Raw genomic sequence first — 20,148 nt, 5'->3', positions numbered from 1 at the left:
TTCGTTCTCCACATTTCTTGTGGCTAACGTTATGGGACGACGACAGTGTAGTCAGTAAACTAGCGCCACATTTTCAATGAGTTTTATCGGGGGTGCGTTGTGGAGAAGCGTGCGTCCGTCTCGTGTCGTTAACGGGAGCGCATCTCCACCAGTCAATTTTCATGATGAGCTGGGAAACTTCCTGTTAAAACTTTCAAAATAATAGTACTTAAACAAAAGTAAATAGCTTATTGATGCACGTTGGATGAGAAAAAGGTATTTCAACAAACAAAGCAACAAACCTTGTATCAAAATACTCGTGATGTTAAGATTACGAGTGAAACTGTGGCTGTAAGGCATTACTCAAAATTAATATGAATGCCAATGTTAGAATAAGGGTTTTATTTTGAAAGCCCTAAAGCAGATGACATACTTTTGCATTCTGGCTGACTTGACGCCCGTGCAGTTATGCCTGTCTGAAACACAGCCATGCTGCCTGATCCACATGACAATGTGTGCGTACCATTTTTAAAGGGGTGAGGGGTGGGGCGAGTACCCAAGCAGCGGAAACATTACTCGAGTACTGACGTTATGAACGAGTACTCGAGTACCCGAGTACTCCCGCCCATCCCTATTTCAGATCAGCTGATGTCTGGGGGAAGCTGTGTGCAGGCTGGAGGGAGGAGAGCTGCTTTTTAACACACAGCTGGGATGAGGAGGGCTTGACAGTGTGTATGATTGTCCATGACTGATGTGTTTTGTTTTGATTGGTGTTGTTTTGTTGAGTTTTTTGCGGGGGTTCCATTGGTTATGATTTTGTGTTTTGTGAAACTTGTTTGTCCTCTGCCATGATGTACATGTCTTAGGTAGAGGTGTCATTAAAGGCTTGTTAAAACTCAAACTCTCCTGCCCTCTGCTGGTGAGTAATCACACTGAGGAAAGACAGAGATCTGGGTCGTGCCCTTTGGTTAAAAAAGTAAAAATAAATAAAACTGGTAAATAGAAATGTGTTTGGCACGGGGAATTGACGGCCCTGAAATTCTGACTACAGGGACACAAACATATTTTTGCAAGTAGGCTACAATGTCCAAGTTTAGCTCTGTGTGTTGAGCTGAGTGATGCCACTCTTTCAAGTGGAAGTTTGTTCCACCAGCCACAAATTTACATTCTCGTCTTTTTTTATTTGTTTCTGCTGATGTATTTTATAGTGAAGAAAAGCCTCCACTCTCTAACTCACTCTTCAGTCTCTGCTTGTTTATTGAAGCAGCAGCATGTTGTCATTCATATGAATGAGTGCTGCTTTGTCCTTGTTATGTCTTTTTGAACCTGGCAGCCTGTTGGCTTCAGCTGCTTTCAGTTGACTTCACCATTTTAGAAACATGTATATTTATACCTCCACAACTCTGAGTGGATTATGAAACATGGTTTCAATCAGCTTTTCTATACAGGAATGTTTTATTTTATATCTACATCTTTTATTCTTTATTCAGATTGGTGCGCTGCAGGTTGTCAGAGAGCAGCTGTGCTTCTCTGACCTCAGCTCTGAAGTCCAACCCCTCCTCCCATCTGAGAGAGCTGAACCTGAATCGCAACGAGCTGAAGAAGTCAGCAGTGAAGCATCTGTCTGATCTTCTCGAGAGTCCACACTGCAGATTGGAGACTCTGAGGTCAGATAGGGTTCATTTCGTTCGTGTGTGTGTGTGTGTGTGTGTGTGTGTGTGTGTGTGTGTGTGTGTGTGTGTGTGTCGGGTCTAAGGTGAACACAGGCATGATGGGGTCCTGCACATCCGTTGTTCTCCCCTGGTACCTGAAGCCTCATCCATGCTTTTATTTTGTTTGAACATAATTAGATGTTATGGGTCTGTTCCAAATGTCTCCATCACTTTCTTTTTTCTATGGTGAATTTGAAAAGTTTACCAGACCAACAAATACTTGCAAATGCAAATATAGGTTGAAATCTCTCTCTCTCTCTCTCTCTCTCTCTCTCTCTCTCTCTCTGAAAACTTAGATAGAGCCTTAATTCAGGTACACTGAGAATGTGCAGTCTTTAGGTCCAAAATGAGCAGAGGCTCCGATGGCAGTCCAGGTGGAGCTGTGGCTCAGCTGTGGCAGTCCAGATGGTGCTGTGGCTTAGCTGTGGCAGTCCAGGTGGTGCTGTGGCTTAGCTGTGACAGTCCAGGTGGTGCTGTGGCTCAGCTGTGGCAGTCCAGGTGGAGCAGTGGCTTAGCTGTGGCAGTCCAGATGCTGCAGTGGCTCAGCTGTGACAGTCCAGGTGGAGCTGTGGCTCGGCTCTGAGAGATTAAGCATAAAGTAATAGTTGTCCTTGCAAAAAGGTTCAGAATTTCTTGGCAGGCGTTCGTACTGACCATACGGTACTACAAGCAGACACTGAATGGAGGTCCTACCACATATTTAAAGGCCTCCAGCTGATGAGGACCTAGCTGACGGCAATCCTCCTGATTGGCTACACCCACACCTCCTGGAGCAGCTCACAGCTCCAACCTAATATACCTGCACTGATAGAGCATTAAAGGCACAAGGAGGGCAGACCTGCCCAGTTGCCATGACACCTGCTTGATGTTTTCTGGGGAGGTTATCACTGGATCCCACAAAGTCTTCTGTATTTACCAAGGGAGGAGGTTGGTCAAGAGCTAATACACCTGTCCAGTAGAACAGCAGCTTTTAGACTCCAGTGGATCCAGAAATGACTTGATGTGAAAGACTGGGCGGTATGGAGGCAGGTTGCAGAGACACTCTTAAAACAGGAGGGAGGTCTGGGCTTGTCACTTGTCTTTGTGAATCCCAACACACTGTCACTCAATGATGTTGCGCCCTTTTATAGAGGTCTGCTAAGTGTATGACGACTGATGAAGGTGCTGAGAGCGACACCTCTCAGCTCGGTGGAGTGGCTGCTGGAGGAGCCTCTGGTTTTTGGGGCGAGGCTGGACATCACCACAGCAGCCACACCAGGACTTTGTGGGACCCTAAAGTAGGGCTGGGCGATTAATCGAATTTTAATCATGATTACGATTTGGGCTGTCCACGATTATGAAAACAAGATAATCGACATACAACGATTTTGCGGCTCTTGTCACTCTCGTTCTGTCTTGTGTTGTAAATCAAGCGCACCCCTTCCTTTGCAGCGGTGTGCTCGGCCCCTCCCCCAAAGCCCAAAACACACACACACACCGCTCGAGTTGGGAATGACTGCCACTGCACGTTTCTCCTCCCCGCTTATTTCCGTGGTAGCACAAGAATAAGATGAGAGAAGTCACAGAAAGAGAGCCGCTGGTCGAGAAGAGAGGTAAAACAACGTATGTGGGGTGGAAACACTATGGTTTCGCCGAGTTTAAAGGTCCACACATCAAGAGCGATGCGAATATACAGCACGGAATTGCGATGCGAGTTTTGACCCACTTGTCAATCACAGCCACAGACTTGGAACAAACAGTGCAAGATATGCGCGGTCGCGGCTGCACCCCGCAACACGACCTCTCCCTCTTTCTTTAATCACTTGAAATCCACTCACAAAGTGGTCTATGACCAAGCAATAAACGCAAAAAAAAACAAAAATACAAAGCCCCATCCAGTTAATACTGCCACCGCATACAGTCATCGATTCAGGACACTCTTTACAATGCGACCGCATATTCAACAGCTAACGAGCTCACAGATAAACATTAACAATAGCCTATTATGAACCTAAACGACATAAGTCGCTTTGGATAAAAGCATCTGCTAAATGAGTAATTTAATGTAATGTAAACGAACGTTACTAGCGTTCTCATTTGGTTAGTTTTGAGGTTTAAGGACTACTAGTTCAGATGTTTACCAACATATTGAATGTAGATTCATAGTTGCAGTTGGTTGTGGCAGTTCACTGCAACATAGTAGGCCTACATATACTGTATATTTATTTTAGTTTTTATTTTATTTCTAAATCTTTGCACTTTTATTATTTATTTTCACTTATTTATTTTCAATTATATCTAAAATCCAAAGACATCCAATGTTAACACATTCACTGCCAGCCGTTTTTTTTTTTTTACTGTAGGTAGCTTCTGCCAAGTTTTTTTTTTGAGGATTCTGGCTCATCTTTCAACAGCCGAGGATTATTTTCTGCTAAGATTTTGTGAACACAAAATATCTCAAAAGAACTAATAGAATGTGTGCTTTCTCTGTCTAAAAGAGTTAGTTTGTAGAGTTAGTAGTTATGTAGGCATTAGCACTTGAATACAGCATGGTTTCAGCGTCTGAAAATTTAAGCTGAGAAAAATGCCTTTTTGTGAAATTCGATAGAACAGTCACTTTAACCATTCATTTTTGGCATCAGTAAGACGTCAGACATCTAAACAATAGTTTTGAACAGTAATTTCCTCCATAACAGCAGGAAACCCCCCTCTCCTTCAAACCTCCGTGTGTGTTCTTCTCCTGCCTCCCTGGCTCTGCAGCGGGCGTGTCACAAGCGAGTTGCTGCTGCTGCTGCTGCCTGTCTGCTGGCGGCCGCTCTTTGGGCGAGTCTGGATGGGCTCGCTCGTTTCTTGGGGTTTCGGTTGAGAGCTTTGATGAAGCTTTTGCGATTCTGGTCTTATTTATGCTGCGTGTTTCAAAGTGTGTTCCACCCGTAATCTATTATGCAAATTTGCAATCCCCCACTGCCAGCTCCCTGCGCGAAAGCGAAAGCGTTTTCGCCAATCCATTTTCATGAGAATGGCTTCCTCACGCGGCTGTTTTTGCTTGGCTTTCTCTCGTCTGGAGAGCACTGTCGCCACTTAGTGGGTCGGTAAAATAGATTATACACATTCAACACCTCCCATATTTTAATATGAGATGTAAAAGGGGTTGATCGACGTCCCACCGTCAAAAAAATAAAAATAAAATTTAAGACGAGATATCTCGTCAACGGCAGTCAACCGTTTTTTTTTTAAGATGAGATATCTCGTCAACGGCAGTGAACGTGTTAAATAAAAAGCCAGTGTAAATGTTCAATAAATTCATGATGTTCTCAATGTCAATGAGTAATCGTGTTAAATAATCGTGATCTCAATATCAATCAAAATAATCGTGATTATGATTTTTGCCATAATCGTGCAGCCCTACCCTAAAGGCAGCCAAGGTGGTTACCCTGGGCCACCTGGTGGGTCTTGCAGGGAAAGACATCATTGAGGCCGGGGCGGTGGCTGAGCGGCTGGGCGTGAGATCGATGCGAGTGGCTGGACTGATGCTTGGTCGGTACAGGAGTGCCCTGACTGCAGAGGACTGGAAGCTGTTGCAGGAGGGAGACAGAGGGGACGCGGGGTTTGTATTATCACAGGAGGACAGAGGGGACACGGGGTTTGTATTATCACAGGAGGAGGACAGAGGGGACACAGGGTTTGTATTATCACAGGAGGACAGAGGGGATGCGGGGTTTGGATTATCACAGGAGGACAGAGGGGACGCAGGGTTGTATTATCGCAGGAGGACAGAGGGGACACAGGGTTTGTATTATCACAGGACAGAGGGGACACGGGGTTTGTATTATCACAGGAGGACAGAGGACACAGGGTTTGTATTATCACAGGAGGACAGAGGACACAGGGTTTGTATTATCACAGGAGGACAGAGGGGGTGAAGTGGGTCGTTCTTTCCTGAGGCAGCTGTTGGGGTCCTCCGCTGCAGGGGGAGTGGATGGGGCCTCTCTGGATTCTGTCAGAGGAAAGAGACTCTACAGACTCTGTGTGAAAATAGTCAACAGAGACAGGCTGAGCAGCAGGCCGAAACCCTGTGGAGGACCAGCCTCGGGGTGGGGTCGGAGGTCAAGCCTGCATGGACCACACTGTATAAGGGGCCCTTGCCAAAATAGGCCGGGGACTTACAGTGGAGGGTACCACATGGGGCACTGCCAGTCAATGCTTTTGTCTCTGTGGTGAACTCTGATGTGAACAGTGGCTGTCCTTTCTGTGGGGTGAGAGAGACAATATGTCACTGCTTCAGAGACTGTGTGAGGCTCAGGCCCATCTTCAACCTGCTGAGTATTGATTGTATTGCATGTTTCTGTTTTTTATGGTTTTTATATTAATTACTTTCTATTTTTTGTGTGTCCTGATGAGATGCGATGTTGTAAGTCGCTTTGGACAAAGGCGTCTGCTAAATGCAATAAAGTAAAGGAAGGAGAGCTGCTTTTTAACACAGAGTTGGGGTGAGGAGGCTTGACAGTGTGTATGATTGTCCATGACTGATGTGTGTTGTTTTGATTGGTGTTGTTTTGTTGAGTTTTTTGGGGGGTTCTGATTTTGTGTTTTGTGAAACGTGTTTGTCCTCTGCCATGATGTACATGTCTTGGGGGGGGGCAAGCTACCCAACCCCAAAGAATGGGGTTCCCCCCCCCCCCCCCCCATATTTAATTTTTCAATTTTTCATTCATGAGAACAAAAACAAGCTCAGACACAGGAAGAAGAAAAAAACATTCATATATTATCAACATTCCAACACCAAAATGTGGTGCTGCTGTGGTGTTTATGTTATGTGCTTATACGAGGTGTTGCGCATCGTATACCACGCAAGTGTTCTATGAGAGGACAGCTGGGCAAGTTACTTGTCGCTTTTAACCTTGTCAAAGTAAGCCAAACAAAATTGGACCAGAAAACCCTTGTGCCATCAAAAATTTAATTTCTACCTAAATAAATTGATGTGCTCACCTATATTACAATGTCTGTATGTTTTCAAATTTTATTTTCCTGTGCCAACAGGTTAAGACAGATAATTTAAAATAACATTAGGATTAAACATTCATTCAGTATTATAAATGTTTAAACATAAATAGACCAGGTCAGGGTACTCAAGTATAACCCATTTTCAATGGTTTTAAATTCAAAAAACGAAATGGGGGGAATCATTTTTTTGTTTTTGTTTTCCGTTTTAAACTTTAAAACAGAAAAACGGAAAAAAGTTTTTAGCAACCACAACAACCAAAATTTTAATGGGGGGCGTGTTTGGGGAATGGGGGGGCCCGGCCCGGTCTGGCCCCCTCCAATGCCGGCCCTGTACATGTCGTAGGTAGAGGTTTCATTAAAGGCTTGTTAAAACTCAAACTCTCTCTGCTCTCTGCTGGTGAGTAATCACACTGAGGAAAGACAGAGATCTGGGTCGTGCCCTTTGGTTAAAAAATAAATATAAATAAAACTGGTAAATAGGGCTGGGCGATATGACGAAATATATCATTTTCACGATAGAAAATGTCCATCATTTCATATGATGCTCTATCATTTATATCGTTGTGTTGCAAATCACACTCTTTATGGCAATATTGTCCGTCATTTGGACGACGCTGTGCTTTCGTCATTCTGTGTTTTTTTTACACTCACGTCCACAGTCCACACACGCACCAGACTCTGTCAACAAGCTGAGTGGCACAAATCGTAAAGAGCGGGAAGAAGTTACGTCCGCCTAGTCTACACAGGCATTTGCGCTGTGTTAATTCTGTGTTTCCATATTTGCGTGTGTCCTCGTAATGTTAAACCTGGCAAAATGTCTCCTCTCATCCTCTTGTCATCCCAATGAAATCCATGGAGGAGCCGACAACCACACGCAGGGCCGTAACCAGGGTCCCGAAATAGGGGAGGTCCAGCAAGGGGAGGCGGATTCGGTGGCGCCCACAAGGGCGCCGCCGAAAAAAATTAGAGGTTTTTTCCCCCTTTTTTAGCCATATTTAGAGTAATATATCATTTTAAATCAACATTAGGATTATACTGTTGTGATGTCATTATTCAGTATATTCTCTTTCATGTCACCACCTGCTCAGCTCTCCTGTCAACATAATTGTAACTAACAAACATAAACTGTTTTAGCCAAATTCATATCAAAATGACACCTACAAACACAGGTACACAACCCAAGCCGTACACAACACACAAAGTCATCATCGATAATAAAAAAAACATACAGAGGGACATTTATTTATTCCTGATAGGAACGATTGAAAAATAAAATAAAATATATTATGTTGTTTTTAACTTTACACCACCTCTTTTTGTTACTTATTGGGTCATGAAACTGAAACCATGCATATAGCCACCTGCATACCTGACTTCGGGAGCTTGGCAATTTAGTAGGGTCATCTGTGGCACTTCCGTGACCGTGGAGAGCGAAGGTCCGTTTCTCAATGGATTTGTCATCTAGGAGGGTTAATAAACAAATTTAGCCGGGGTGTATTTTTAAAAAAGGCGGGGAAAATATTTGAGAGACCAAAATCCAAAATGTCTGCCGTGGAAATGAACTTTTTAATGGTTTGACCTACAATGATGCACAATACATGGTTTCAGAGCTTATTATGGTCAAGGAATACATATTTGGTGTTTATATAATGATTTGACTTATTTTTGACCTTCAAATCCAAGATGGCTGCCAGTTTTGAGCTCTAAAAGACAGTTTTTTCAAAATCGTCATAGAGCCTTCATATTAGGCTTGAATGACAGGTCTTCTCATGATGAGTTGAATAATATACAGTAAGTACACAGAAGTAATCTCTGAGGTCATTAAAGTCAATGTTTGTGTGTAAACAACAGTTGCTGATTTGCGGTTTCCCATTAAATAGGGTAGGCTACTGAGAATATGGTGTCCAGTTCATCCCATCACATTTTCATAATGAACCAAAAACTATTTTGCACTATAGCCTAACATAAAATAGTATTCTGTATGCAAAGCTAGCAAGGTTAGTTGCTTGAGCTGAATTTAAAGGTCAACTCAAAACAAACAATGAAATTAACTTTGAAATTAAAACTGAATCCTAGGCTACTAAATTTCATCAGCACACAGTAAAGGAAACTTGTCTTTGAACTCAGCTGACTGTCTAGTCCTAATCCCTGTTGTGCAATGTCCCTTTTCAGTGAAGTTTTAGTTTTTGTTAAGAGTATGGACTTTTAATCTTGACCTTGTTGGTAGGCAACGGCCCTTTTTCAGTCAAGCATTTTCAGATTAGCTCAGTCAGTCTGTGAAGCAGTCAGTGTCAGCACTTGCGCGAGCTCGCTTTTTCTCTAACTAATGTTAACATTACACACTTTAAGACACTTTGTTTGAGGATATAAAAGGAGGTACGGTGGTGTAGTGGTAAGCACTATCGCCTCACAGCTCGAAGGTCATGGGTTCAATTCCCACCTGGGACGATGTGAACGCTGAAGGAATGCGTGCCCGTCCGCATGTCCTCGAGTGCCCACCGCCCGGGTGGGGTCGTCAAAAGGGCCTTTCTGTGTGGAGTTTGCATGTTCTCCCCGTGCCTCCCGGGGGTTTCCTTCATATAGGAACCCCCTTCACCAAAAACATGCAATATCCTGGTTGCTAATGTGGTTCCTCCTCTGGTCGTTAAGGGCGCCTGTTCAGAGGGAGGGGAACTGGTTGGAATAGTGTGAACCTCCCACGTGCTATGTCCTACCGGTGAAGCTTCCCCTGTCAGGTCAAAAGAAGCGGCTGGCTAACTGCCCATGTCTCGGAGGAAGCATGGAGCCAGTTTCGGCTCTCCCCAGATCGGCAGAGGGTGGAGTAGCAACCAGGATAAAGAAATTACGTTAGCACTAATGGGGGATAAAAATGGGATAAAAAATCGGGGGGGGGGAATATATAAAAAAAGAAAAAAAAAAAAAAACTTTGTTTGAGGATATCAACGTTATTCACTAGTCTAAAGATAGTTCTACCATCAAGAACATATAAAACAAAAGCAAAAACATTTTTTATTTGCAGAAGTCATCATTGATATTTGGTGTTAGCTAACGTTAGGTAACGTTATTATTTTTAGCTAAAGTTAATATTATCTGTCTCCACACTTCTGTCAACTGACATATGCATTTGCAATGTCCTATGAATGTGTCCTAAAATGTGACAAGCCTTGCAAGCCCACCGATACAATAAATCAAGGCAAATGGGACAGCTTACAATTAAAAGCCCAAGACTGGTCAGGAGTTGATAAATTTGATGATGTTTACACCACCACCTCCTGGGAAGATGGGCCAACCAATCGGTACATGCATTCGTCATGTTATATTTCTATTTAATCTTCAGTTATGCTTAAGGAAGCCAGGCTGTTTATTTTCAAAAGCAAATGCATATGTCAGTTGACAGAAGTGTGGAGACAGATAATATTAACTTTAGCTAAAAATAATAACGTTACCTAACGTTAGCTAACACCAAATATCAATGATGACTTCTGCAAATAAAAATTGTTTTTGCTTTTGTTTTATATGTTCTTGATGGTAGAACTATCTTTAGACTAGTGAATAACGTTGATATCCTCAAACAAAGTGTCTTAAAGTGTGTAATGTTAACATTAGTTAGAGAAAAAGCGAGCTCGCGCAAGTGCTGACACTGACTGCTTCACAGACTGACTGAGCTAATCTGAAAATGCTTGACTGAAAAAGGGCCGTCGCCTACCAACAAGGTCAAGATTAAAAGTACTCTTAACAAAAACTAAAACTTCACTGAAAAGGGACATTGCACAACAGGGATTAGGACTAGACAGTCAGCTGAGTTCAAAGACAAGTTTCCTTTACTGTGTGCTGATGAAATTTAGTAGCCTAGGATTCAGTTTTAATTTCAAAGTTAATTTCATTGTTTGTTTTGAGTTGACCTTTAAATTCAGCTCAAGCAACTAACCTTGCTAGCTTTGCATACAGAATACTATTTTATGTTAGGCTATAGTGCAAAATTGTTTTTGGTTCATTATGAAAATGTGATGGGATGAACTGGACACCATATTCTCAGTAGCCTACCCTATTTAATGGGAAAGCGCAAATCAGCAACTGTTGTTTACACACAAACATTGACTTTATTGACCTCAGAGATTACTTCTGTGTACTTATACTGTATATTATTCAACTCATCATGAGAAGACCTGTCATTCAAGCCTAATATGAAGGCTCTATGACGATTTTGAAAAAACTGCCTCAAAATTGGCAGCCATCTTGGATTTGAAGGTCAAAAATAGGTCAAATCATTATATAAACACCAAATATGTATTCCTTGACCAGAATAAGCTCTGAAACCATGTATTGTGCATCATTGTAGGTCAAAGCATTAAAAAAGTTAATTTCCACAGCAACCATTTTGGATTTTGGTCTCTCAAATATTTTCCCCGCCTTTTTTAAAAATACACCCCGGCTAAATTTGTTTATTAACCCTCCTAGATGACAAATCCATTGAGAAACGGACCTTCGCTCTCCACGGTCACGGAAGTGCCACAGATGACCCTACTAATTGGCATCATGCATGATTAGCCAGTAGCATCCCAACGTGTCACACAGGTAACATTACTTAAGAGACAGACTAGACACTTACTTTCTTGGTTGTTGCTAAAAAATCTGTCAGTGTCACTCACTGTCTGTCGTTCACTTCGCTCACTGTCTCGCAGCTCGCTCACCTTCAATTATCTCGCCAGGCAGACAGACAGTCATCACTCACCACCATGCTGCTGCTCTCTCGGAATCAAGTTACCGCGGACGCGGCGTCAGATGACTTCCTGCCTGACCTGCCTTTCGTTTCAAAATAAAAGCGATCCCGTGTTTTTCATGCTTTTCCATGCAGATTGTTTTATAAAAAAAAAAAAAAAAAAAAAAATCTCTGAAATATTAAGGGAGGTCCGGACCTCCCCGTCCTCATAGCTAGTTACGGCCATGACCACACGTCTAGCTTGCTAAAGCTAGATAGTTAGCTTTAGCTTATAGCCATTGACTGTATAGCTTTCCTTGAGTTGTTTGTTAGATAACCGGGAAATCCCAGAGTGGAGTATGTTTGTTGAGTGAACTGAACTGGTAACATGGAAATCCCAAAGTAGAGGATTTTTGTTCCTTTATAAATTAACTGAGAGAACTGGACTGAACTATAAATAACTTTTAATCTACCCGTTTTGCTCTAATGTAATCGTTGAAAATTTAGCTGGTGGTGTGGTTCTTGTGTTTCATTCTACTGCCCTACAACTCATTATACATTTGTTTGTGTTGTAAAGAATAGCCATGCTTATCTGTATTCTGAATGCATGTATCCTTTGTGGGATTTGATATTGACAAAATTTTAACTGGTTTAACCGCTACATAAATGGCCATGTGGTCATTTTATATAAACTATAAATTTAATTTACAGAAAATATGCTATATCGTGATGTATATCGTTATCGGGATATGAAATGACCTATATTGGGATATGCCATTTTGGTCATATCGCCCAGCCCTACTGGTAAATAGAAACGTGTTTGGCACGGGGGAATTGACGGCCCTGCAACTCTGACTACAGGAACACAAACATATTTTTGCAAGTAGGCTACAATGTCCAAGTTTAGCTCTGTGTGTTGAGCTGAGTGATGCCACTCTTTCAAGTGGAAGTTTGTTCCTCCAGCCACAAATTTACATTCTCATCTTTTTTTATTTGTTTCTGCTGATTTATTTTTATAGTGAAGAAAAGCCTCCACTCACTAACTCACTCTTCAGTCTCTGCTTGTTTATTGAAGCAGCAGCATGTTGTCATTAATATTAATCAGTGCTGCTTTGTCCTTGTTATGTCTTTTTGAACCTGGCAGCTTGTTAGCTTCAGCTGCTTTCAGTTGACTTCACCATTTTAGAAACATGTATATTTAAAACCTCCACAGCTCTGAGTGGATTATGAAACATGGTTTCAATCAGGTTTTCTATACAGGAATGTTTTATTTTATATCTACATGTTTTATTCTTTATTCAGATTGGAGCGCTGCGACTTGTCAGAGAGCAGCTTTGCTTCTCTGGCCTCAGCTCTGAAGTCCAACCCCTCGTCCCATCTGAGAGAGCTGGACCTGAGTAACAACGACAATCTGAAGGAGTCAGCAGTGAAGCACCTGTCTGATCTTCTGAAGAGTCGACACTGCAGCCTGGAGACTCTGAGGTCAGACAGAATTTTGTAATGATGTGCTGACATGAATATTATAAGGATATTGTGGTGAAACTTAATTTGGGGACGTCTATATAGAGTCATTTAATCTGAAATCAGACTTAGGACTCACATTGTCTTCCTATTGTTTTCACACATTCCTGGTCTCTTCAATTGAATGAAGATGAACTTTGGTGATGATATTCTCCATTGTTTTGAAGACACGGGTCCAAATGGCTCCAAAATACAAACTTTGATGTCAGAGATTTGGAGGCAACGAAGGAATTTAAAATATGATTATTAATTTGGTAATTACACAGAATGTTCAGAGCACATAATATTAAACATAATATGTTGCAGTGGAACAAGCTATTAGCCTTTGGTTCTTCTCAATGTCAGTTCTTTGGTCAAATCAGATCAGGTGTGACTATACGAGATAGATATTAGCAGGCCCGTATCTAGCCTGCCACACTAGGGTGGGCTGGTAGGGGGCAATTTTGGCGGTAGGTTGCCAGAGGTTGTGGGTTTGGGGATGGGGATTAAATTGCATTATATTCAGTGGCGCTGGAAGTACTTTTAGGTAGGAATGGACTCTCGGTGCTGCCTGCAAGGGCAGCGCCGAAGAAAATTTGACGTTTTTTGGACTTTCATCCAAGAATATTTAATTTTAAATTAACATTAGGATTATACTGTTGTGATGTCATTATTCAGTATCTTCTCCTTTTCTCACTCACTTTCATGTAACCACCTGCTCTCCCTTTAGTCGTTTTACACTACAACAGACAGCAACACAGGCATAAACACTGAACCAAATTGTTCCAGTAGGAGTCACCATTCTGTTTTGGGTCACCAAACTGTAAGTAGGAACTTTCACTCAGGTGACAGGCCAGTGTTTACATTATTATTGTCAAAACTATTAGCAAACTATGTACAAACTAACTATTTACAAAACTATTGCTATATTTCCAAGACGTTTAGTCTTATTCAAATTCAAACTGAAAAGTGACAAAGAAAACTACTTTGAAAGCAGATTGACTTACCCTAAAAATAAATAAAAAATACTTCATCCAGTTTAAAATAATCAACTCCATAACATTTATTTTCATTGGATGATCTTATTTCTCAAATCAAATTAAAGACTAGTGCAGTGAGACTTAACCATAGCTAAAAACTATTTGCCATTTAGCCTTCAAACCTATATTTACAAGACTTTTAGTCTTATTGAAATTAAAACTTTGAAAGCAGATTGACTTTGTTACCCTAACAAATAAATAACAATCCTTCATCCATAGTTTAAAATAATCAACTCCATAATATTCTTTGCATTGGATGAGCTTATTTCTCAAATCAAATTAAAGCTATAACTACAACTGTTAGGTGCCCTAAACTAAGGGTGTATTCACACCTGTAGGTCGTTTGCTTTGTTCCGATTCAGGTACTTAATTGATACAATTGTTGCATGTGTGCCTTGGTTCGTTTGTGTTCACACAGCCACAGATCAAACGGTCCAAATAGTATTGTCAAACTTCCTGGATTGGCCAGCAGACACTCTGATAGGCTAATAGGCTCTCGGGATGGAAAAAATAATTCCCAGAGATTTTCCTATATGATTATAAGAATGCGTTTTGTTAGACCTACATTGTAGGCTATGTCGGGCGTCCGCCGTGCGAGGAGAGAGAGAGTGAGAGAAAGAAAGAAAGAAAGAGGGAGGGATCGGGAGAGAGAGAGGGAGAAAGTTCTTTATTTATTTATTAATGTAGGCTATGTAGCCTATGTAAGCCTATGTATTTATTTGGCCTATTTAGGCTATCGGGAATTTGGAGATAGAAGATCAAAGACCATCGCAAATTCTGCTATTAGGCTGCTATCACGGAGACGAGGATTAGCCGAGACATAGGCTATATGAACACCTGTCCTGTCAGGAATAAAATATTAATGAATAATTTAATAATAACGGACATTTCGAGGAAGACATGCAATCAGTCTGATTGTCTGTTTGAACCAGACAATCTTATCACAAAGAAGGCTGGCTCTGATTACCACGACTTGTTTTCATTTATTGAATGGAGACCGAGGTAAGTTGATTGAGTTCAAACTGCTGATGTGATGATCCAAAAATCCCCCAAAGTTTATCGATGCAAGTCACAAGTCGCCAAAACAGGATCTGAAAGATGTTGTTTTTAAACGATAAAAATGCTCGTTCTTCAGGCCATTACGCACAGCGCAGCTGACTACGGCAGCTGGTTTATCCAAAAATGCGCACTGTTTCCTGCAGTTGTGGTGGATCGAGGTCGGATCACGTTCTCACCACAAACGAACCGCACCAGAGTTTGTTTAAAGCGGACCGAGACCACCCTTTCTTGGCGATCTCGGTCCGATTGTTTTGTCCCGCATCCGAGTGCGATTGCTGTGTTCACACTCCCCCAAACGAACCGCACCAAGGGGGAAAATGCTCTGTGTTTCGGAACAACTGCTCCAAACGAGATAGGTGTGAATACACCCTAACTAACCCAGTGGTCTCCAACCTTCGGGTCGCGACCCTAAGTGAGGTCGCCTGGAATTCAAAAAGGGAGATACAAAAAAAATAAAAAATAAAAAATTTGGGTGGGCAAGATTAATTTTTGGGTGGGCATAGCCCACCCCAAACCCCCCCCCCCCCTAGAATCGGCCCTGGATATTAGAAGGTTTTCATAGAACACCAACGCTTCTACAGGCAGGACAACTGACTGGAGGAGCCTTTAATCCTCAACCACATCAATGACTACTTTTCTCACTGATGGTGGTGGAGGGCGCTGTTGCCTCACAGCAAGAAGATGCTAGGTTCATTTCACCAGCCACCGTGTGTGTGTGTGTGTGTGTGTGTGTGTGTGTGTGTGTGTGTTTGTATTTGTTTCTACTGATTTAATTTATAGTGAAGAAAAGCCTCCGCTCACTAACTCACTCTTCAGTCTCTGCTTGTTGAAGCTGCAGCATGTTGTCATTAATATGAATGAGTGCTGGTTTGTCCTTGTTATGTCGTTTTGAACCTGGCAGCCTGTTGGCTTCAGCTGCTTTCAGTTGACTTCACCATTTTAGAAACATGTATATTTAAAACCTCCAAACACACTCATTGCTAGCAGAGCTTCGCAAAGGTAGTGAGCACACTCACCAAATAAGAGTAAAAATTCAGGTGCACGGCACAAAAATAACAATAAAAAGCAAGGGATGCCAGCACTCAATGAATGTCCTTTCAAGGTTTTTAATCCGTATTTTTAAAAAGGTTTTTAAGACCTGCACAACGGACAGCTGAGACAGCTTGGTGACAGTGTGTTTTATACTCCATTAATGGGGGACCCCACAATTAAGCTTGCTAAAGAGATTGATTCATTTTTGTGTACAGCCCTTACTAATTCTTTAATCTGTCAGGACGAATACAACTTCTTGTTACAGAAACATCCTATACGCCCTGTTTTCTATACACTTCCTAAGATACATAAGAGCTGTGTCGAACCTGTACCTGGCAGACCCATAGTAGCTGGAACACAGTCTCTGACATAACCTTTGTCTCAATATATTGACAAACACATTAAATCTTTAGTTTCCATTCTTCCTTCATATCTTAAAGACACCACCGACTTCCTTAATAAGTTGGGTGCTGTACAAGACTTTGAAAAAAGTTACCTTTTATGTACTATGGATGTAAACAGTCTTTATACTAATGTGCCTCATGTGGAGGGCCTTGAAGCCCTCACCCATTTTCTTGATAAGAGACAGAATCTCACACCCCCTACTGGCTTTTTGACAGATCTCTCTAAGCTAGTCCTAAACTGTAATTATTTTAAATTAGAAAATTTGTATTATCTACAGTGTCAGGGTGTTAGCATGGGGAGCCCGTGCTCTTCTAATTATGCTAATCTCTTTATGGGTAAGTTTGAAGATGATTTTGTTTACCAGAACAACGCCTTTACTGGTTTATTGAAATGTTTAGGTTCATTGATGACATTTTTTTCAGTTTTACTGGGTCTCTCTCTCAATTAGAGGAGTTTAAACTCCACATGAACTCGAGAATGCCATCTATCAGGTTTTCCTTATAATACAGTCAAGACAAGAGTCTGTCTCTTTTCTAGATGTTTGTGTGAGCAAAACAGATAAACTGGTGACGAAAGTACATAGAAAAAAGAATGACAGGAACAGCTTCCTTGACTTTTCCAGTTACCATCCTCCGGGGCTTAAGCAGCTACGAGCAAGATTTTCGATTGTTATTAAACAGTATAATTACAATATTGATGCATCACATCTTACCTATAATAGTAGCTGAGACCAAAGCCGTGTGAATCGGAGATTGCTCTCTTGATGATTATTAAGTCTGTGTCTGTCTAAACTCGCATCACCAGGGGGCTCTCTCTCTCTCTCTGCCTACCGGCGGACCGGATAAACCCGGAAGTGAAACGCAGCTGCCTGCCTTCCCCCGTTCGCGCTGCCTAGCAACATACCATAAACAAGGAGAACGCCATGCATACTCTGGCGAACATCTCTCGTTATATTCTAACAGGTTTTTTGGAAGTTATTTTGTGGTTATGGCCGAAGTGGCTGCTGCAAACCATTTCACTTCCTGATCTGCCCTGGCCACAGACAGACTAACACTGGCCGATTCACTCGGGGTTCAAGCGAGACTACTCTGCGTTGGTCTCGTCTACTATTAGAGGTAAGATGTGATGCATTGATATTAAATTTAGACTGTTTAATAACAATCGAAAATCTTGCTCGTAGCTGCTTTAAAAAAGGTTTACCGTACAGTCAACTGATCAGAAGAATTTGCAGCACTGACTCTGTGTTTGAACAGCAGGCGTCTGAGCTCTGCGACCGCTTTAGTATTAAGGCCTACAATAGTAGAGACTTGAATAATAGCCTCCAGAGGGTGAAGAGCCTTAACAGACACAACCTGCTGTTGCCTAGAACCTCCTCCACCCATGATTTTAATATTGTGTGCGCCACCACTTTTTCTCCTGCATCTCAGGAAATTAAGAAATGTATTTTACAACATTGGCATATACTGCGTAGCGACCCCCTAGTGGGCCCTGTATATGAAAAAAAAAACATTTTGCCCAGAAACGTGCTAGGAACCTGAGAGACAGGTTAGTTAGAGCTGACTCCTACACACGTCCACGACCACGTCCTTCTCATTTTCTGTCAACTTTACCCAATGGGAACTTCCCTTTCTCCAATTGTGTTCAATGTAATGCGATGATCAGACGAGAGTTCTTCTACCACCCTCACTCTGGTAAAAAGTTTTCTATCAAAAGTAGAATTTCATGTAAAACCAAGTTTGTTGTTTACCTTTTAAAATGCAGTTGTAATTTTGTTTACATTGGCAAGACTTCTAGAGATACGGATTTTTAGTTTAAATACGGATTTCAGAACACAAGAGCAGTATCAGAAATGGGGACGAAAAATCTTCTGTGGCCAGACATTTTAATTCTGCTGGACACAATGTGTCCTCCCTCAGGTTCCAGGGGATAGAGCTAGTTGAACCTCTTAACTCATTCATGGCCAGTTTAGGACTGCCAATATTTAGCACAGGCCAAAGATTTTCATAATTGTTGGTCATCTTTCAAGACCCACAGTAAATTATCTATTAGCACCAGAGTGATTTGCAATACCTCAAAATGAAGATATACGTCTCTGGGTTCACCAGGAAAAAAAAAGTGAGCTTTTAGCATGTTCTGTACTCTACTTATATCCATTTATATACACCCTGTTTTCACCCAAAAGGTCTCTCTGAGATGACAAACAGGAGAAAAGGCAATTTCTGTAAAATACACATTCTCAAGCAGAACTCGCTCTCAATTCTTTTATTTTGAACTGTATTGACATCAGACATGTAAATACTATTCGTTATGACACAAATGAAAAAAAAAATATATATATATATATATATATACACATGAAGTGCTTTTTTTTACATTCAACAATACAGCAGTGTGAGTGAGTGTGCAGACAGACAGACACACAGACAGACAGACAGACAGACAGACACACCGACAGACAGACAGACAGACAGACAGACAGACAGACACACACACACACACACACACACACACACACACACACACGATCCCCCTTCGTTGCGTGATTTCTAACCCCACATAGGATAAGCAATAACCACGCCCTGTGGCGCCGGGATTGGCCAGGAGCAACACTGGAGGGCACGCAGCCCAGCGATTTCATGAACCAACTGAATAGCTCTTGAGAACGGACAGCGGGCTGCTGTGACTGCCTTCTGCCCCCTGCTGCCTAGCTGTTCGTGTGTTTATTTTGTTTTGTTCTGGTCCACCCGTCCTCGTCCATGTCTCCCTGTTCTATCCTCCCTGCTATTTGATCGTTCCCGTTTTCCCCTCGGCTATTCAACATGTCCTCACCGCCCTCTGATCGATCATTTCCTCATTCCTCCGATGATCAAACGCATCTCTGGATTACTTTCTCCCGTTTTCTCCCGGCTGGCACACAGGAAAGCGACCAGCTCCTGCAGCGCGCCGAGGGTTTCAATGGCGTTTCTCCTGTCTGCACAAGGAAGCGTTTTTTATCCGTTTTCTGCTTTTCCTCCTGCTCAATTTCAAAACAACAGCTGCGGTATGTGTTTGTTCACGTGTTGTCTTAGATGCTAGGGACCTGATACTATGTCACAAGCTGAGGAAGTGTTTGAACTACGGGCTGCAGTAATAAAAACAAAAACACGTCAAACACGTCATTGGCCCTCTGGGCTATTCCTGATAACACGTCAAAGACGTCATTGGCCCTGAATGAGTTAAGAGGGGTGGTAACAGAGATAGAGCTCTCTTACAGAGAGAAGCTTTCTGGATCAATAATTTGCAGACAGAACATTCTAAGGGCCTCAATGAGGAGCTCCTATTGGGCTGCTTTCTTTAAAGAAAATTGTAATTAGGGGTCCAAGCACGAAGTGCGTGGATCCCTATTGTATCTGTTCCGTTTATTATTATTAGGGGTCCAAGCACGAAGTGCGTGGATCCCTATTGTATCTGTTCCGTTTATTATTATTATTCCGCCATAAAACAGCATGCACATCAAAAACCGTAAGGGCTACAGTAGCCAGACCTTGCACATAGGTTGGAAATGTGCCCCACTACTCAGAGACAAAAAATGAGCCATATTGCCAGATGGTGGCGCTATAACAGCCGACTGCACGTATTGGCCCATAACTGCTGAACCGTGAGGCGTAGAATCAAAATTCCACATCTGCTGGATTCCCTGGATCAATACGCATCTATTCATATAGACCACGCCCATTTAAGTCTGCTAGATTTTCCGCCA

At 42.0% G+C, this 20,148-nt stretch overlaps 1 protein-coding gene across 1 annotated transcript in view; it reads left to right on the top strand.

Annotated features, from left to right (window-relative positions):
- Positions 1-2,846: 2,846 nt before the first annotated feature.
- The window catches only part of LOC310770962 (uncharacterized protein), a gene marked incomplete at its 5' end in the record, with an annotated part of 168,622 nt that continues 151,320 nt past the window's right edge, over positions 2,847-20,148 (top strand). The window contains 2 exons of the mRNA XM_083663653.1: positions 2,847-2,968; positions 5,074-5,211. Of these exons, the coding sequence (XP_083519779.1) occupies positions 2,847-2,968; positions 5,074-5,211 (260 nt within the window). The remainder of the gene's footprint in view (positions 2,969-5,073; positions 5,212-20,148) is intronic.

The sequence above is a fragment of the Poromitra crassiceps genome (assembly GCF_964638095.1).
Source record: "Poromitra crassiceps genome assembly, contig: HAP1_SCAFFOLD_280, whole genome shotgun sequence".
NCBI lineage: Eukaryota > Metazoa > Chordata > Actinopteri > Beryciformes > Melamphaidae > Poromitra > Poromitra crassiceps.
This window is presented reverse-complemented; position numbering and strand designations above follow the sequence as displayed.